General features: G+C 40.6%; 1 protein-coding gene and 1 long non-coding RNA gene across 4 annotated transcripts in view; both read left to right on the forward strand.

The window, feature by feature from the left end:
- The first annotated feature begins 125 nt into the window (after positions 1 to 125).
- LOC118312310 lies at positions 126 to 4,012 on the forward strand. 2 transcript variants are annotated; one of them, XM_035636831.2, is made up of 4 exons: positions 126 to 416; positions 1,788 to 2,299; positions 2,827 to 2,948; positions 3,092 to 4,012. In XM_035636831.2, the coding sequence occupies exons 1-4, from the start codon at positions 279 to 281 to the stop codon at positions 3,265 to 3,267; spliced, it is 948 nt and encodes a 315-aa protein (XP_035492724.2). In that variant the 5' UTR covers positions 126 to 278; the 3' UTR covers positions 3,268 to 4,012. The 2 variants fall into 2 exon arrangements, with proteins under 2 accessions (XP_035492724.2, XP_035492725.2); XM_035636832.2 differs by having other exon boundaries at positions 1,813 to 2,299.
- A 1,406-nt stretch (positions 4,013 to 5,418) lies between these two features.
- LOC118312312 overlaps positions 5,419 to 18,428 on the forward strand; it is a 50,615-nt gene continuing 37,605 nt past the window's right edge. The window contains exon 1 of one of the 2 annotated variants that reach the window (XR_004794200.2): positions 5,419 to 5,852. This is a non-coding gene — a long non-coding RNA (uncharacterized LOC118312312). The remainder of the gene's footprint in view (positions 5,853 to 18,428) is intronic. The other variant, XR_004794201.2, reaches the window with a different exon arrangement.

The raw sequence follows: 18,428 nt of genomic DNA on the forward strand, positions 1-18,428 counted from the left end.
TGCTGATGTATTAACTGTGAAGGTGATAAACACGAGTGTATGCCACAGGAGACCCCGCCCCCTTCTTCTTCGTCTTCTTCTTTTCCTGCTTCTTTTTCGTCTTCTTTTTCTTCGTCTTCTTCTCCTGCTTCCTCTGCTCCACAGCCAGGGGTCGCCGCTTTACTTCAAATGAAAACAAACAATCAGTCTCTCCAGTCCTGCCAGGGTTGGTGTTTCCCACTGTAGTTACATATTTAAACTGTTTACAAATAAAACTAACTATCGAACTATGAACAAATATGACATTTGTTTTTGTGTTGTGGCGCCACCTACCGGCGCGTCGGTCTCCTCCCGGTCCGCTCGGCCGTCGGTCTCTGCGGGTCACCGTCGGTCACTGTGCTGCTCTGTGTCGAGGTGAGCTTCAGGCTACACTACAGGTAAGAGTGCTCTGGTTTGAACTCAAAGTATGATCTTGATATATGTTTACCGGTTTATATATTTCTCCATGGTAACCATGTTGACGCATCAACATGCGAGCTGTCAATCACGACGCTAGCTTCTGGGTAGATGCTAGCAGGTGGCTAGGCTAACAGCCGGCACAGGCGAGTCGACTGCCAACACCTGATTGTACAAAGTACAGCTGCCACCTGCACTCAATATGTTAAATGTAACCTTCCAACACAAAACTTTAATTTTCACAAAATAATAGACAGAAAGTGAGGAGGGAGGAATACATCTTTGATCTGCTCGCTTTCTGGAAACATAACTCATTAAATAGATATGACCTGCCAATGCTTTCATAAAGCTGGTGTGTCTTGATACACATCATATTGAAACACACACACACACACACACACACACACACACACACACACACTATTTTCACTGATGAAAAAGTAGTGATGCTTTAAAATTGTAAATGTATATAATTTGCCTCTTTAAGGGAACATGGCTTTATTCACTGGGTGATAATGGGAGTTTGGTGAATCTCTATATTTTTGTAATAGGCAACACGATTTCATCATCCAAAACAAAACTGTTTGTCCATCTTTCAATACTGAGTTTCCTCGCCTATCTGTGGCACTGGGCCCGAAGTTCATTTGTTCCTACTGAAGACATAAACCCGTAAAATAGGTCATAAATGAATAGTTTTGTTTAAAAAACAAAACTAAATACCCTGCTATTTTGTTAAGAAGATGGTCTCTGTAGTGTTTAGTAAATGTTACTCAAATATGAATATAAAGTGCAAGTGAAAGAGTATTTTCAGTTGAGGATAACAACACATTTAGTGCTGTTGTGGGATTGACTCAAAACTAAAAATAAATTGCTCACATTCACTCAAATAAAGGAATATGATTCCCTGTGTAGCTCATTGATAATCTTTTTGTGACTTTTTGAACAATAATTGTAGTTGATGGCTCGGGGTTTAGTTACACGGGGAATACTTGTTAGGAGTAAATAAGAATAGGTTTATCATTGTACAATGTACTAAAATTAAATGTGACTTAAACCAATTTAATTTGAAATGAATTTTTGTCTCCATTAATGTACTTTCCTTGGTATAGTTATGAAGGCAATGGTAGTATTTGGTGTAATTCCCATTTCAAAGTTTTCTTTCAATGATAACATCAATGTTCCTCAATATAAAAACTTGGAATCTCCTGGATAAATGGAGAATACCATGGGATTATTTTCAGGCCTTCAGTTTAATTTATTTTAACTTTTTCACTGAGAAATCATGTTTGTCAAACTGGCTCAAAACACTATAATAGCCATTATTTTAATTTTCTTTCATTCTGCTACTTTAGAAAACTTTTCATCTGTACATCACAGGTGACGCGATGCCACTGAATAGTATGAACTTCAAAGGTGGAAGAGGAGGAACGCGTCGCAACACCTGTAAAGTCAATGGTCAGGTCAATGGTCAGGTCCCAGGCACAGTTATGGTTAATGGAACCGATTCTCATAATGACCTCCCGGCTACTGCCGATACAATCACCGAGAGCCCACCAGCTGGCGTCCTGAACGGTACCAAACCACAATATGTGGTTAATGGTTACGTGAACCAACGGCACAGAGGCAAGAGTATGAAAGCAGCGGCCCCAAGGACCATCAGGAAACAAGGAGGCACAGTGACTGATGCCGCAGCTGGCAGGATCAGCAGCAGAGACATTTCAGAGGGGGTCTCTCTCAATGGGGCCACCAGTTCAGACACTGTTGCCTTGCCCAGTAATTCTGACAAAACGGCACCAGAGGCCTGCCGGTCGGAAGCAGCAGCAAAGAACCAGAGTAGACGCAAGAAATTCACATTTAAGAAGAGGTGAGCTGCTTTGATAACCTCTTTAAATAAATAATTCAGTCCAAAATACTCATTAGGTTATTATATCTTAACTATTTCAGCCTAAATATTTAATTGGGGCTAACAACTGTTGTAAGAGTTTTGACATTCAAATTAGTGCAGTATTACAGAAAAAGAGTAGCATAAAGACTGGAAACGGAACTAGTGTCACACCCCCTGTAGTTTCGTTGTTTGTCCATTTCGAGTATTGTACAGATTAAACAAACTATGATATGATATGTTAATTAGTGAACCTAGAGAGTTGCTGGTAGCCTCCTTGGACAAAGGCTTATGGCAAGAAAAAAATATTTCCCCAAATGTCAAACTATGTCTGTTAAATTCTCACACTGCTCCCTGACAAAAAATTTGATGAGCATGTATTGTCAACTAACAACTACGCTGTCAGCTATCAAACGATGAATGTAAAGATTTTGCTAATTTCCCTTATCAGTAGAAAGACCGTAGAAAGAAGTTTTGAAATGTTTAAGTTGATCAGTCAACTTTTATAGAGACACTGACCGGACAACTCTACACCGATGCCACCACAAGAGGGGGGAAGACTGGGAGAGCGAGATCCAAGAGGTCACACTCACTGGCTGGGAAAAGATTTGCTTTGGGACCAGACCGTATGGTAAAAACAAATACAAGTTTAAACAAACTGTCTCCCTTAACAGTACTGTGTTAATGCTACTTGAATCACAATTATTTTTGTTCTCTCTTTTATAAGAAACGTTTTAGTATGGATGTTTTACTGGAGTTTTGTGCCTCCTCCAGGTCCAGAAGACGTTCTTCATTTTGCTCTGCGAGATTTGACAATTCAGCAAACGGAAGCCGTTGACCTGCCGGTGACAGCCAACTACAGCCCAGCTGCACACCACCCTGCTCCTGTCTCATGGTCCAGCTTTTACATTCCCACTGAGCAAGACCAGTTCGCGGACGCTGAGGAGTAAGCCAAGCATATGCTGTCATGTTAGAGGAATGGAAATAAGATCAAAAATAATGTACTGTTTGCCCTTTCGTTAGCCCTTAATGGCAGATTTTCTGGTCATGTGATTTATTTGAGGATCATGGATAGTGCCCGTGGTTAGAATATTTGTTCAGTCAGCCTCTTCCCTTATTTCTCATCTAAAACGTTAGTGGAAGAAATTAAATGAAAATCTTACTCTAGGTTAGCATTTGTTCCAAACTTAAAAATCTACTTGGTTATCATAGGCCAAAGCTTGTTGGGTCTGGGTTGAAATCAATTAGCTTTTTTATTATTGGTTCTATTTTATATTCAAATTTTATATTTCTTTTATACTGCATTATATTAATTTATTAGGCTTCTACGATCTTAATGAATGATTTTAGTTAGTTGTACGGATTATGGTCATGCATTTGCTGTTGGATTTCATAGCTGCATAATTTTGCTAGTCTTTCAAGAATTAAAAGAATAGATTTTATCCTAAGTTTTTGTTTGTGTTTTAAAGCACCTGAAGTGGGAACACCATTGTCATAATAAGTTGAGCAATCATACAATCTATTGCATTGTTTATAAACATCACATGTTTACAAGAAGTACATGAGGAAACTGTTTTAATTTGGGACAGCCGACCTTACCAAGAAATTATAATTTAATTATGTACAAAAAGAAATCGTTCCCTGTCTGTTCAGATCTTCATTTTCATTACTACAATAAATTAGAATTTCTTTTAACTTGTGCTCAAACCTTTGCATGTTTATCTCCACTAGTCACTGCTCCAGTCAAAATGAGGTTCTCTCCTATAGCAGGGCCCGTTGGCCCGCCTCCGTCTTTTATTTATTTGTCCCATTTAACCACATTATGCCATAAATTTGCTCATATTACCTGGATTAAATCCCACTGACTAATGTTATTCAATACTGATTCTTTTTTTTAAGTGATGACAGTTTTTGTCCACTAGATGGGGAGTTGGTGTAAGGTTTGGTTTTATCTGACTTATTATACACACCTTTGGGAGTTCAGTGGGTTCATTCCCAAGGACTTGGGAGACACAAGCACTTACTTGCATGCTGCTCAGTCCTCATTTCTCTCTGGAGTTTCATTCAGAATGCAACAAAGGACAGAGATGCAGGTGGCTGTTACCAAGCTGATTACTGCCATCAAGTAATCACAGACACCATGTCAATAATAGATTGAGGCCATAATATCTGGTGAAATCCACAGCCATCCGCTCTGATGGGGCTTTGCAGTTGAATTTTAAGTAGAGCCCTGGGTTTCTTTTTTCTTTCTTTCAAGAAAAGAATGCCAGAAATCCATGGCTATCAAAGTGATGAAGTCACTTTTGATATTCCCCAGCCCTCTGTGAGAATTGCATTGTTGATGTTGAAGGCAAATGTGACTGGACGAGTGGTAATGATAGGTAAAGATGATGATATTGTTGTACTTTTTCTGATGTTTGCAGACATTTAACCTGGGGATTGAACTCAGGGTCAAAAAATAAATTTATCTTAAATGTTCTGTAATCCCACAGGGATGATGATGTCAGAGGGGAGCACGTTCATGTCCCTTTTGTGTGCATACAGGTTTAGAGCTGAGTGCATTCCTGGATTTGAGAATTAATGCAAAAGCTAGAGTGATGACTTGTCAAGGTTATGCCCAACCTCTCACCCAGTGCATGCTGGGAAAGGTTCCCGATTATTCAGCACCGTACAGAAAAAGTTCAAATGGAGGGATTACTTTTCATCTGCGTTTGTCTTTGTCTGTTTGAAGCGTTAGTTTCCAGGAAACTGACCCATACCGAATGTCATTGTTAATTTACTCCACCGATGATCATTCCTTGCAAAGTTGGCTTGCCCTTAGGTGAAATCCACTCCAAAGCAGAATTCCCATATGCTATTTATTTGATCTTAGACAGTATAATAAATATTTGTGAGCATGCAAATCTCTCCCAAGACCAGAAAGCAGCAAACCAGAATTGAATCTGTCATGTCATCATGAGATAAAGTCTTGTATCTGCTTCTTTTACAGCAAGTGATGCACCGTCACTATTTCACATCCATGTCACATATTTTGGTTTAGAAGTATTTGCCGAAATATTCATTATTTACAAAACGGCGCCTGTTTTCAAAGTCCTCTTCAACACTATCGGCCAACTTCCCAAAGCCCATCTGTTATTCATTGTCATTGGAGCGGCTCACATACTGGTGCACTCTCACTTTTAGCTCTGAGAGGCTGCTCCACACTGACACATCTTAACTAAACCAGCATTCAGAGTTAAAAAAAAAAAAGGTGCATTTGATTTAGCATTTGATTAAGCATTCAAGGGATTTCCCTTCTATTACTGTGAAGCTGTAAAAGTCTGGCATTACCTTCATGCGGGGGTGGTATCAGAGTTGAATTGTTAAGAAATGGCATGTCACATACATGTCGTAACCTTTATGTTGTATTAATGGCCTTATATGACCCAATGATTCTTTCACCACATCCTGTGTATGGAAAAAATGAGCAGATATCTTACCGATGTCTGACCTGACCAGTCCAGCTTGCCCTTCCGACAGCCACACTGCAGCCATGGTATGGATCATTTTCAATTTAACAAGAGAAAATAATGACCTTTTTCTGTCAGGTTGTTGGTACAATGACCCACGGATGTAATATCATGCGCTAATGGCCAGAAAGACTTTGAAGGCAACAAAAGTTTCTCGTGCAGAGATGACTTTAGAAAAATCAGCTCCAGTCTCATGTAGCGCAACATTTCTCATATGTGAATCACCAACAGCTACTTGATCTGGTTCCAGTGTGACCAGTCATTTAGCATCTAGCATCTTTATTGATCTGACAACATAATGGTTTGTTAGCCTGGCACAAGAGGAGACCCAGGAGGAAACAGGAAGAAAGACTGTGGTCGGCTCAACCTCCTGCAGCTATGACCAAAGCAAACACGCTGCGGTGGTGTACAGACATTTGTCACGAAAATCAACATTGCTCTGACTGTGCCTTCCTATATTGACAATTCTTCCTGTTAACCACGCAGATGCTGCAGCCAGATGTCTAATCTAGTGATATTTTTCTTTTTGTAAATAAATCTCATGTAAAAAGAAAAAGGGAAAAATTATTAAATCCCCAAAAATGAGTACTGTCTGTTGTTGACTATTAACTCGTACTCATTCATTTCCATCATCATGGGCACTATAGCTTTTTTTTAAATCAGTCTCACATACACCATCCTGCTGCTGCAGAGCACCAAATCTGATGTCTGAATTAGTCCACAACTTTTTCTTTTTAAACTACCCCATGGTTTTGAGGTTTTTTAATGTTTTTTATTTCTTCTTCAGTTAGAACCAATGGGCATTAAGGCACAGTGACAGACAGGAAAGAGAAGTGAGAAAGCGTTGTTGCATTTGGTATTGTCCTTAAATTGTTGACAGAAAAAGTAATATAGAATGTTATTATTAATAGTGTTTATGGCTTACTGTGACTTTCTGTTATGGTAGTTAAAAGATTTGAGTTTGGGTATCCTAATTCTTACAATTCTGGTCTGTTGTGAGATTCCCCCCAAAAAATGGTTTCAAGTTAGTTTAATATGTAGAAGATCTAATAATCTAGTTGTGGCCAATATTAGATTTGATTGCAGCTAAAATCAGCCAAACTGTACTGGAAATTCATAGTTATTTTCAAGACAAGAAATCTGATATGTAAGTAAATGCAGCACACTCAACAAAAGGGGAGTTGTTTTTTTCATCGGCATATGCAAACCCATAATAAAAAAAAAACTCATGCTCATTTTAAGCCAAAGTTTTCCTGTAACATAAGACAGAGTTATAAAAGTTAAGACTCTGAACCAAAATGTTACAAAGTACTGTAGGCGCAATGTGGTTATTAATATTGGGTCACCATTGGAATGAATAACGCCAGATTTGCTCACATGCTTCTATATAAACAGCATGAAATACAGTATGTGCAATTGACCTCCCACAGTGAGTGATAAATTGTACTCCCGGCTCAGACAGGCAGCTAGTCTTCTGATTCTCCTCTGTGAGTCACCTCCAGTCATGGCTTTTTCTCCCGCCTCGGTGTGTCTGGTCATTTTCTGTGCCTCTTCTTGATTGATCTTTTAAGGGCATGTTGGCAAGTAGAGGAAGATGCCTGTGGGTACCTAACCACAGCCAGAACTAACCAGTACAAAAACATAAATCAATTGGCTGTTTTGGGGGAGTGGGGATTCCAGTAAATTAGAACAATTATCTGCAGTCCACTCGTGAAAATTGGTAAAAGATGGAAACTGTAAGGCCTTTGGAAAATCTGCCTCAGTCAGGCTAGATCCATGCCAGTGTTATTTAATTTGGGATTTTTTTTTCTTTTCCTTTTTCTTTTTTGGCAACATTAAATTTAATGGCTCCTTGGTATTTCAAATCCTCTACACTTCCTGGAAATGGTGAATAGTGTTTAATGACTTGTTTTAGGCTGTGGGGATGTGAGCACATTGATCTCTCTAAGGTTGTGTGAAGCAAACTGTGTCGCTCCCAAAGAAGACGGTTCATGGTTTCCTGTCATTGTGACTTGACCCAGTAGGAACACAGCCAGAGAGCAAAGATGTGGGTGACAGACCATTGAGTATAAAAAAGAATAAAAAGCATAGCGCCTGTGGAAACAGCTGGCAGTTGGCCACTGTAAAGGTTACAAAAGTCTGATGAGCGAGCACAATGTTTCTTAACTCTGTAATGAAAGGAAAAGGTGCTGCACTGCTTCACTAGTCCTCTCATCTAGATCAACCTTTCACATACTAAAACAAACTCTCAGCCTTAACACCGAGACAGATTTTTATATTCAAAAACTTGTGGCGCTGTTATTGAATTTGACCATATTTTATGGTAAAATTGGGTTCGGGGGTAGATTGCTCTGGAAGAAACCCTTTGCCACATCTGGTGAGCAGAAGACGGGCAACACGTTTCGCTGAGTCAGAGCTATTGGAATTGTAGGCGTTTGCCTGGAGTAAAATCCTCACCACATGGTGAAACCGGAGCATTGCGCCAGTGCTGCAACCCCGGGTCTGGTAAATCTGCTTCCTGTGTATCACTGTAATGCTATTCTCGGACATTCTTGCTGTAACACGATGGTTTCATTAGGGTACAGTTGGGGAAATGTGTACAGTATGTTTTAACAGAAATCCCTCCTGCTTTAAATATAGCAACATACTGCAGCCATGCTCAGCCACAGTCCAGCTTGTTCAGGAGCCACAACTGTCTCTAACTTTAATAAATGAAAAATAAGAGATTGTGCCGTTCTTGAATGTTTAATATTATATCTTCATCATGAATGAATATAAAATGAATATCGTCGCAACTCCGTGGTTTTTGGCCCATACCGGAGATTGTGGGTTCGACAAAAACAAAGAGAGAAACGATTTTCTCCAAAAATCGCCTACTGCCCCTTTAATTGCTTTAATGTTTCAGCTCAACTATCAAGCAGTTGGAGCACTGAAGCTGTCTTGGTCATATTTGAATTCCTCCAATGTCCTTACCGAAAGCCTCGCGGCAGGTTTTCAGAGGAGACTTCTTTTGGACTGAACACCCAGTAATTAAAGGGTTATTCATCGCCATGCATGCATAATTTACTGCCTGCAGTACTGTGCCAGGCCCAGGCAGAGGCAGTGTTTATCAGCCATGCAATTACTGACCCTCTGGCCTGTTGAGATGCTGGACTCGTAGCTCGGCTGGCTGCTGCGCACCGGCCTGTGACGACCTGCTTGTCTGGCTGCTCTACCTACTTGTCTGCCTCCCACTTGCCTGCATGTATCGGTCTCCATACCTGTTTGGTAGTCTCTTACTGAGCGCCTCTCAGTCCTCCACTTGCCTGGCTGCCTCTCTGGATGTCTGCCATCCAATTGCTTTCTTTCTTTTATTTTTTTGCCTCCTGTCTGTCAGTTTTGCAGCAGTAGCTGGCTGGCTGTCACTCTTCTCTCCTCTCTGGTCGTCTTTTGCCTACATGTCTACCCTGTTGCCTGTCTGGCTGTCTGGCTTCCCAGTCGAGGGATGGCTGGATGGTTGCTGGATAACTAGCACCATGCAGACCCACCGCTCACAGACAAGAACGGAGACGGGGAGTGTGAGAGAAAGAGGGTGGAGGCCGCTGTGACAGATGAAAGGAGAGTTAAATGGAGAAAAAGACAGGGGAGATGAGTAGGCAAGGCACACGCACAGCGAGAGAACGTGTGGAGAGAGAGAGAGGGTGAGACAGAAAGGATGGAAGGAAGACAGACAGATAAATGTGCATTAAAGAGGAACAGAGAGAGATGATGAAGGGAGTATAAAGCGGATTGATAGTTGGGAAAGAAGAGCGGAGCGAGTGAGAGAATTAGTGAGAAGAGAGACGGGGAGACACAGAGACATACTGCTGATTAAGAGGCTTAATATCCGCTGCTATATCATCATTGAATTAACACACTGTTAGTCACAGAACTGTGACTCTGCACAGGACTTTACATGCACAAAAACACCCCAAACAACAAAATCCACTCACTCCCTCTCTCTCACCGATCACACATGCACCACCCTGGTGTCAGACTCCTGGGTGTCTGCTCGCAGTCCTTGTGATGAAACCTGCATCTGAATTACAGATGAGGTTGTGTCGTGTAAAGTGCTGTAGTCAGAGTTACAAATTCACGACTCACTTGTATAATACACGACTCTGACTGTAAATAATCTCATCGGGCAACTGGGGCCAGGAATGTCTCCCTCTCTGCTCTGACCCCATTCAGAATTAATATCGTGTATCAGTGGACATAATCTAAAGCTTTTCATTTAGGTATAAACTTTTTTTCATCAACAGAAAGGTATTTGCCAACTGTTTTTAAAGTGATAAATTAGCTGCTGTTTTATATAAATTTAAAATTAATATCTTTGTATTTTTCACTGCAGTCGAGAAAAAAAAATGCAATTTAAACTATTCTATTTCAACAAAAGGAGACAAATAATTGATCAATCGAGACACATTCTTTTACGTACAAACAACGGACTCGGTGCAAAAAAGGTGGTTCTCTTTAGTGATTGCCCATAGCCTTAGCCTTCATGCTATTTGCTGAGCTTGTAATTGTATGTTTGCCTGTGTGTGCATGACAGAGCTGGAAAGGAAGAGAAAAGAAGGGGGGGTTGTATCAGCCTCTCTGTGTATCTCTGATCATCAGGGAAGAACCCAGAATCCTCATTCTCCACATTGCTCTGCGGAGCGATAAGAGGAGTTGCAGCCAGCTCGCTTACGCCTCCCACACCTATTTCTACAATTCACAAAAACACAAACTGTACACACACCATACACACACACACATCACTGAGGAACCTGCCCTTTTAATGATGAATTACATTCACTTCCCCCGTCTCAAGTCTGCCTCCCTCTTCTCTCCTGCCCTGCTTCCTCCCTCGTCTGTCTCTGCGCATGTGTTGTCTTTCCATGCCTTTTGTAGCTGTGGTCAGCGGAGCCATCTCTGCAGCTGTATCCACACTCATAAGTAACTTTCCGAAGGGGAAGGCCCATCCGACAGCACATAACAAAGGAATGTGACCTGACTGTCACAGCTGATAGAGATATCTGCAGGCTTGCGTCTTCATTTGCACCCTAGCAGTAGCTGGTGGAGGAGTTCAGCTGCTTCCTCCTTTATTACATTAGCTGGTAATTGCCTTGTAGTGCACGTCTGATTATTAAAATATTACAATATTTAGTTTATATCTGCAGTGCTTAAAACTCCTGATCTCATCATGACTCACGACTCCAGAGCAGTGCCATCAAGAAACCTACTTTGCGATTTGTTTTTGGTTTTGTGATGCTGACGTCACACCACGCATGCTAATTTGACTCTTTTCTGAATTTTATCATATCACTCTGTTCAGGCTGACATATAGAGTATAAGACCAATGTTGTGGTTTGGATTAAGGGGGGTCAGTTAGTGTGATGATTTAGTGAATCGGTCAACTCAGAATCATTTTGAAACTACTTTGCTTTGTCAATCAGTTAATTGTTTGATTTTATGTGGTTAATTTTTTTGCAAAAATTCTTTTGTTTTATTATGTGTGAATATCTGCTGGTGTCCTTAGTTCTTTTTGATAATTTGTTGAATATATGTTATTTTTGCACAAAACAATTTGAAAATGTCGGCTGGTGATTCAGATGTGAGGGCATTTAAAAATATATATATTTTCTGATTCGTACTATATCAGTTTATGAATTAGCTGATTGACAGGAACGTAATCTGTGACTATTCTGTACAACTTCACAATTTTCAGACTTAATTTAAACCAAACGACTAATATAATAATCTAAAACATAATCTCAAAAGCAAAAGTAATTGTTAGTTACAGTCCTCCAATTAATCTCCTGAGTAGAGAAAATAATCTCATCTTGATTAATGTTTTTCGTTTCAATAATGTAAATCCCGTCTTGGTGCCAGCAGATTGTTGTTGTTTCTGTGGTTTGGTGCTGCCTGGTGATCAATCACTGAATGTGAGCTGATGAGTCACTGACAGGGTTGTCTGGGTGGTGTCCTCAGAATCTTAACATGCATGTTTAGATGTTTGAATGTCTCTGACTCATTCACTGTATTTCACTTTGGCAAACGTCCAGTTTATCAAAACCATCCCTTCATAGTGATTAGAACACTTTGCTGTATTTCACCAGATGAGAAAAAGCCAACTCTTTTGAAAATCGGTTCAAGTAGTTTTTATGAATTCTTTGCTCCTCTGCAACAGTAAACTAAATATCTATGGTGTGTGGACAAAATAAATCATAATTTTGGGGTTGGGGAAACAGGATAAATATATTTTCAACATTTTATGACATTTTATGGTCCCAACAACTAATCGATTAATCGAGAAACTAATCAAGAGATTAATCTATTATGAAAATTAGTTGCAGCCCTAGTCGTGATCCCTGTCAAAGATCTCTCTTTGTACGATGCAGTGACGAAAAAAAAAAAACAGAGCTGTCCGCCGTAGATTTTGTGCACAGCGTGGTCAGAAAAGTGGGCATCTGGTGGAATGGCACCTCTGTGCCTGTGGCGGTGTAACCTGGCACTGGCTGCAAGAGGATGGTAGCGTCGCAGGCAGACAAACAGAGGGAGCAGGCGCTGTATCCAGGACGAGCAAGGTCGCCGGCAGGTTGATTGAGTGCTCGTAGGTTTGGGTGACCTCCTTCGCTTCCCCTCGGCAGCAAAAGGGAGAGGAGAGGAGAGGAGGGAGGCTGTGTCGCTGCTGTCTGTCCCACTTTCTCTCTGTCTTTGTGTCTCCATCTCTGTCCCCGTGGTCATGCTCACAGACAGGTTTTCTGTTCCCATACACTGACGTATTTACACAGTTCAGTACACTACACATATACCAACTTCCATACAAACTTATCAGGGCACAGTTACATTTTCTCTACCTGTATTTACTACATTCCTGCATACAGTGTACATATTGAGTGTACAGTGAGCCCACACACCACCTATAAACACCTTGGACCTTGACCATGTCCATTATAAAGCATCAACGCTACGCCCTATAATGTAGAGCATATGTGAGCTTGAGCCTTTATATTTGTCTCTGTCGCCTTATTGACATCAGCCAGCTCCACCTTTGTACAGGCCCCGTTATTTCATATTAGCACAGTCATGAGTGTCACACAGAATTGATCACAGTTAATCACTGTGACAGAGGAGCAGGTTGGTGAGTCAGCCGGCGCACTACACGTCGCCCACGTGTGTGAAGCGAGTCTACCACTGAAATGTAACAGGCAGGCTTAAAACCTGGCCGTCATGTGCAAATGTGAGAAGCACAGCAGGGCAGAAAGGTAGGGGAAGGTGAGAAATAAAAAGGAATAGTGAGGGAACAAACTTATTTGCTTTCATGCCGAGAGTCAGACGAGAAGGTTGATACAGTTCTCATGGCTGTATATTAAATATCAAGCTCCAGCAGCCAGTAAGCTTAGCTTCGCACAGTGGTTCTCTAACGGGGGGGGGGGTGCTCCCTTGGGTGGCATCGTCCTGCTGCATGGCGGGGGCATGGATGACCAGAGGGAAAATATGGAGTGAAGTTGTTTGCTTATGCTATCGTGCTGACATTTATTCCTCTAAAATTAAACTTGGATCCCATTTTATTAGTTGTGTCCCTTATCAATTTTAATGACTGATAAAAGGGTTGGGGGGGGGGGGGGGGGGGGGGGGGTGAGCTTTTCAAGGGCGCTTGCCGGAAAAGTTTCAGGCTTAGCATAAAGACTGGAAGCAGCGGGTTAATTAACATGTTCTAACTTGCTTGTTTAAGAACAACGAGATGAGGTTTCACTTGGGGTTAGGGACCTTTTTTTTTTTTTTTGGGCCAGACGCCGTAACTTCCAGGAACCTCTGCTCATCCTTTCTCCGGTCTCTACCTTCAGGCCCTGGAACGAGCCTGTAAAACTCCCACACTCGCACCTCGTTGGCCTCCAGTTCGTCTTTGTTTTATCTCCTCACGCAGAAGCTCGTGCAATGTGGTTGCAAAATCGCCTTGTGCAGGGCTCCGTCGTCGGCTTTGCCGGCGGACCATTTCTTGAGCCTTCTCCCCCGTCACACACCTTTTAACACCTTCCTCCCGGCTGGATTTTTTAGTGCCACGACAGATATCTATGCTCTGGAATCGAGTTGTTTCTTACTGGTCACCTTAGACTCCATGTATCCATGTCTGCTGAGACATGTGGCCGGGATGATATGTGTGTGTGTCCATGTGGTTGTGTGTTTGTGTGCTTGTTGGCAGCGAGTCCTGCATCCTCTGGGGGGGTCGTCAGGGGCACTCTACTGTAAACAGATCTTCGTGGGCATCAGCACATCCCCCTGACCTGAGCTTGTGCTCTTTACCATTCTATCATTTTCTCTTTGACACACACAGAAACACACTCAGGCAGGTACATAAACACTCCCACTCATACATTCACACAACATATTCCTTATCTGTTGACCAGAGGTTTCAGTCTCTCTCTCCCCGCACACTCTCGCATAGTCTCTCTCTACCCCTTTCTCTGACAGGGGGGCCTCCCGCTTGCTTTACTGTTTCCAGGAAGCGGGTAAAACAAGTCTTGAGTTTCCCTCCCCTCCGTTGCAAGCTTCCAGGTGGAGAAAATAGACTCCGCTGTCACCCTATTCCAAATCTGTCCCCACGTTGGACGTGTGGAAAACAAACAGTGGAGCTGCCTGACAGGTCCAGGGAGACATGAGAACCTGCTGACTGTTTGAACTAATCCCAAGATGAGAAATGACGGGTCGTTCTTCAGAATTGCACCGCTTTGTTTTAACTGGTTAGTTCTCTCCTGTCGTGTCATTCATTTTCTTTTGTTGAACATAGCTACAAGTCTGCAACCATGACGGAGAACCCCCCCATTACATCATAACCTTTTATTAATAATTTTGAGCTTCTTAAAGGTTATAGATATGAGATATTTGAAATTAATAGCAGCCAACACCTATTTTGTCGTGGATGGCGTCCTGAACAGAGAATGAAGTTGCACTCCCTCTGCGTGAGCTTTGATCAGAGCTTCTCTGGTCTTTGTTTTGTTAGTCGGATGTTCCATTTAAATTGGACAATTGTCTGTATCACAAAAATACCTATATATTTTTTAGTACAAGGGGTTAATTTTTACATATACTGTACAGGAAGCAGTATAATCAATAGAACATGAGGATTCACACATCACCACTCGCCTGCAGTGCTACTGTGAACCGAGTTAAACAGAATAAAACAAATATTACGCAATACGATTTTCAGACTCATAATTACCAGTTGACATGAAATATCTATCATTTAAATATGATTTGAACAAAAAATTTAGGACAGAAAGTTCCCTCCCCCTTTCCCAGCCTTACGAGCAGTATCTTATGATCAGCCGTGTCGAATGCAGCACTGTGATCCAGTCATACTGAAACTGGATTTCTCGACACATCACTGCTCAAATAAATGTCATGTAAAACTTTGCTCTGGTTTGGTCTACATCCAGGGGGGAAAACATTAAAAGAAACTGTTTTGCACCGAGGAAGCATAGAGTTGCTGAAAAACAGCCTTGATGTTTCCTAAAAGAGGTTTGATATGGGCCTAAAGTTGTTTCTTGCTGAAGCATCCAGACTAGAGGCTTAATGACTGCGGTCCTTAGGCCCCTTTGGAAAAAGTCCTGACTAAAGAGAACTATTGACTATGTGTTGTACATCTGATGCTGTGCAGTTAAAAAACGTCTTTAAAGAAGCTTGTACGCCAGAGGTGTTGAACTATTTCTGTCAGGGTTGCGTAAGGTGGACATGTTGCAAATTAACTAGAAAGGTGTCAGCCATTTTGTCACAGACCGTATTATCCAAAAAATTTAAGTTGTGGAATAAAAGATGCTTGACTTTGTTTAGGAAGGGCTGACGTGGGGTTTGTTATTCTGTCAACAACTTTGAGTGAAGTGGACAGTAATGATCATGGAGGGCAACACCAGACTGTAGACCTTTCGAAATAAATAGGTCTAAAATATTTGCCTTATTACGTGTTGAACATGAGCTACAAAAGGATTGTAGACCACTTGTTCTCCCCGTCTTTTTTTAAAGATTGCATTCAAAGTATTTTTGTCGAGCTGCCAGGAAAAGAAAACAACAGATTATATGAAAGTCCTTTGCAACTTCTCACACAACAGCTCTCTGCCATTTTGGCAGGTCTCTCAGTGAGCAGTGTTTTGGCACGTCTCCCTCATTTGTGTGTGATAGTTGTTTGCTGAGTTTTCAGGAAGACTCACATTGCCAGCAGGCCTGAAACAATAGAGCATGGTTTTCTCAGCCTGTTGCTGCTCGGTGTAGGCCCTGGCCTGCAAGAGCGAGAGGAAAACTCTGGACTTGCCACCTCCTGCTTCTCCTCCTCCCCCTTTTTTCTTCTTCTTCTCCACCTCCTCCTCCTCCTCCCTCTCTCCACTCTCTGATGACTCAGAGAAATGTGCTTGGCTTGACTCCCGCTGCCGGAGCGCAAAAACCAAGTTCTGATGAAAAACGGAGTGAAATTAACAGAAGATTTCTTTATGAGAATTTGGCTGGATTAAGGCCATAAGCTTTTTCAGATGCACCGGGTTAATAGATGCAATAAAAGGGAAATATAGACCAAATGGATTCATGATTCTTTACTTATCCATACATGTGAATGTGCTGTGTGCTGGAGCCAGCCGAAGGCAGCCAGTTGCTGCCGAGCACAGTTGCAAACGTCGTAGCGCTGTTTCAAGGCAGTGATTTCTTAAAACAAAAATTTGCTAATAATATTTAAATAAGGTTTAATGCTGATTCATTTAGTCTGTTTTCGATCTAATGGATATAGATTTGGTGCCTCTGTGACACCGTCCTGTCTGTAATTTCAAGTCGTTCATCTTGTATGAAAAGAAGACATTTAGCCTAAAAAAGATATTGAAGAAAGGTATTTTATATAATTTACAGATTGTTCATTTGTTAAAACAGCTTTTGACTCAGGAGTAGCTTTCCTTCAAAAAATATGCATCTATTGTTCTTTATATTTAATTTATTAATGTTGGCATCCCATTATTGAAGTTAATGATATCTGTCTCTAAGGGTTGACAGGAGATTTTAATTATTGTAACATAATTACCCTTTTATAAGTACTTCTTGAGTAAATAAGACTGGGATCCAGGTGATGGTTTAAAAAAATCTTAAATAACATAATGAACTATAAAAAATATGTGAATTCCCTAATTTGACACATTAAATGGCTTAACACTAGAAACTGCTAAGTGTTAAAACTGTTTGATTAGATCAATTTCAAATAGAGAAAAGTATAAATAATACAATGCAGTTTTTGAAGCAATTTTTTAAATAATTTCCCCGGTCATACATCCTTCTTATACCCACATTTCTCTCTGTATCAATAAAATATCTATCTATCCATCCGTCAATTAAACAAATTGTCATTCCAATTTTTTTTTACGAATACTATAAACATTAAAATCAGTCAGAAACAGTGCACAGTTGTACTTAATGTTATGTAAATAAAAATTGGGCCCAAAAGGGAAAGCCTATGTTAGGTATTCTGTCTCTAGCTCTTTTCCTTTCACTGGTGAAATTGATAAATTTAATAACTTATTTTCACTGTTAAATAAGCTTAGCACTGCATACTGGTAATGTCATGATACTGTCTGTAATGTCTTTCAGAGATTACCGATTAATCATAACATGCTTTGATTGTTACCACCGGTTCAACATGTAACGGCATGCAAACCAAAGCTTGCCTCATCACTGTTCTTTTGTCTCCATGAAGAGGATGCCACCTACTGAGAATCATTATCGTTAGGTTTTGGGAAGCACGAAACACTTTTTCTTTTTCTCCTTTGACAGGTTTAATGACAGTAGATGGATTACAACAGGCACTTTTGTTTTCATTATTTTTCTAACCAATGACAGCATTAGAATTGAAAAAATAACCATGGCAATCAAATCGTTTTCCATCCTTTCTTTTTATTATATGTTAAATTAAATTGAATAAACATATTGAAGGATAATTTATTTAGGTTTTAAATTTTAGAAACTTATTTAAGAAACATTTACTCATGCATTATATTTTGTCCTTATTTTTAAATGGTCTTTTCATGTATTTATATCATGTTTCATGTTCCATGAGCAGAATGACAATAAATAAACTTGAACTTGAAACTTGAAAAAAAACTTGCAATTCTACATATATAGGCAAAAATTTAAAATACTATATACTGGAGATATTCCAAGAAGATTTGAAATGGTTTTGCAGAATTACAAAGGGTTTTCTGTCTGACTTGTCGTTCGTGTTCTTTCTTGCCCGACCACGTGGCTTTTTCATTCGGGTTTTATGTGTCACTGTGTCTAATCTGCAGCTCTATAGGACACTTAAATTGTAGCTTTGGCATGTGTGTCCAGTTGGCCTTCCAAACTTGGCTTTCCCCCAGCCAAGTGGTTATGGGACTGTCATCAGTGTGTGACAGTATATGTACTACATCTGACAGTGTAGAATGTACTTCAAGCAGTCAATTAAAGGTCTTGCTTGACTCACTTTGGTTAATCTGCTCCCAGAGACTTCTACTTTCCTCCTGTTCTTGTCCATCAGTCTCTTATTTTCTGCTCTTCCTTACTTTTCGAACTACTTTTTCAAATTATCTATCTCT

This window comes from Scophthalmus maximus, chromosome 8 (genome assembly GCF_022379125.1).
Source record: "Scophthalmus maximus strain ysfricsl-2021 chromosome 8, ASM2237912v1, whole genome shotgun sequence".
NCBI lineage: Eukaryota > Metazoa > Chordata > Actinopteri > Pleuronectiformes > Scophthalmidae > Scophthalmus > Scophthalmus maximus.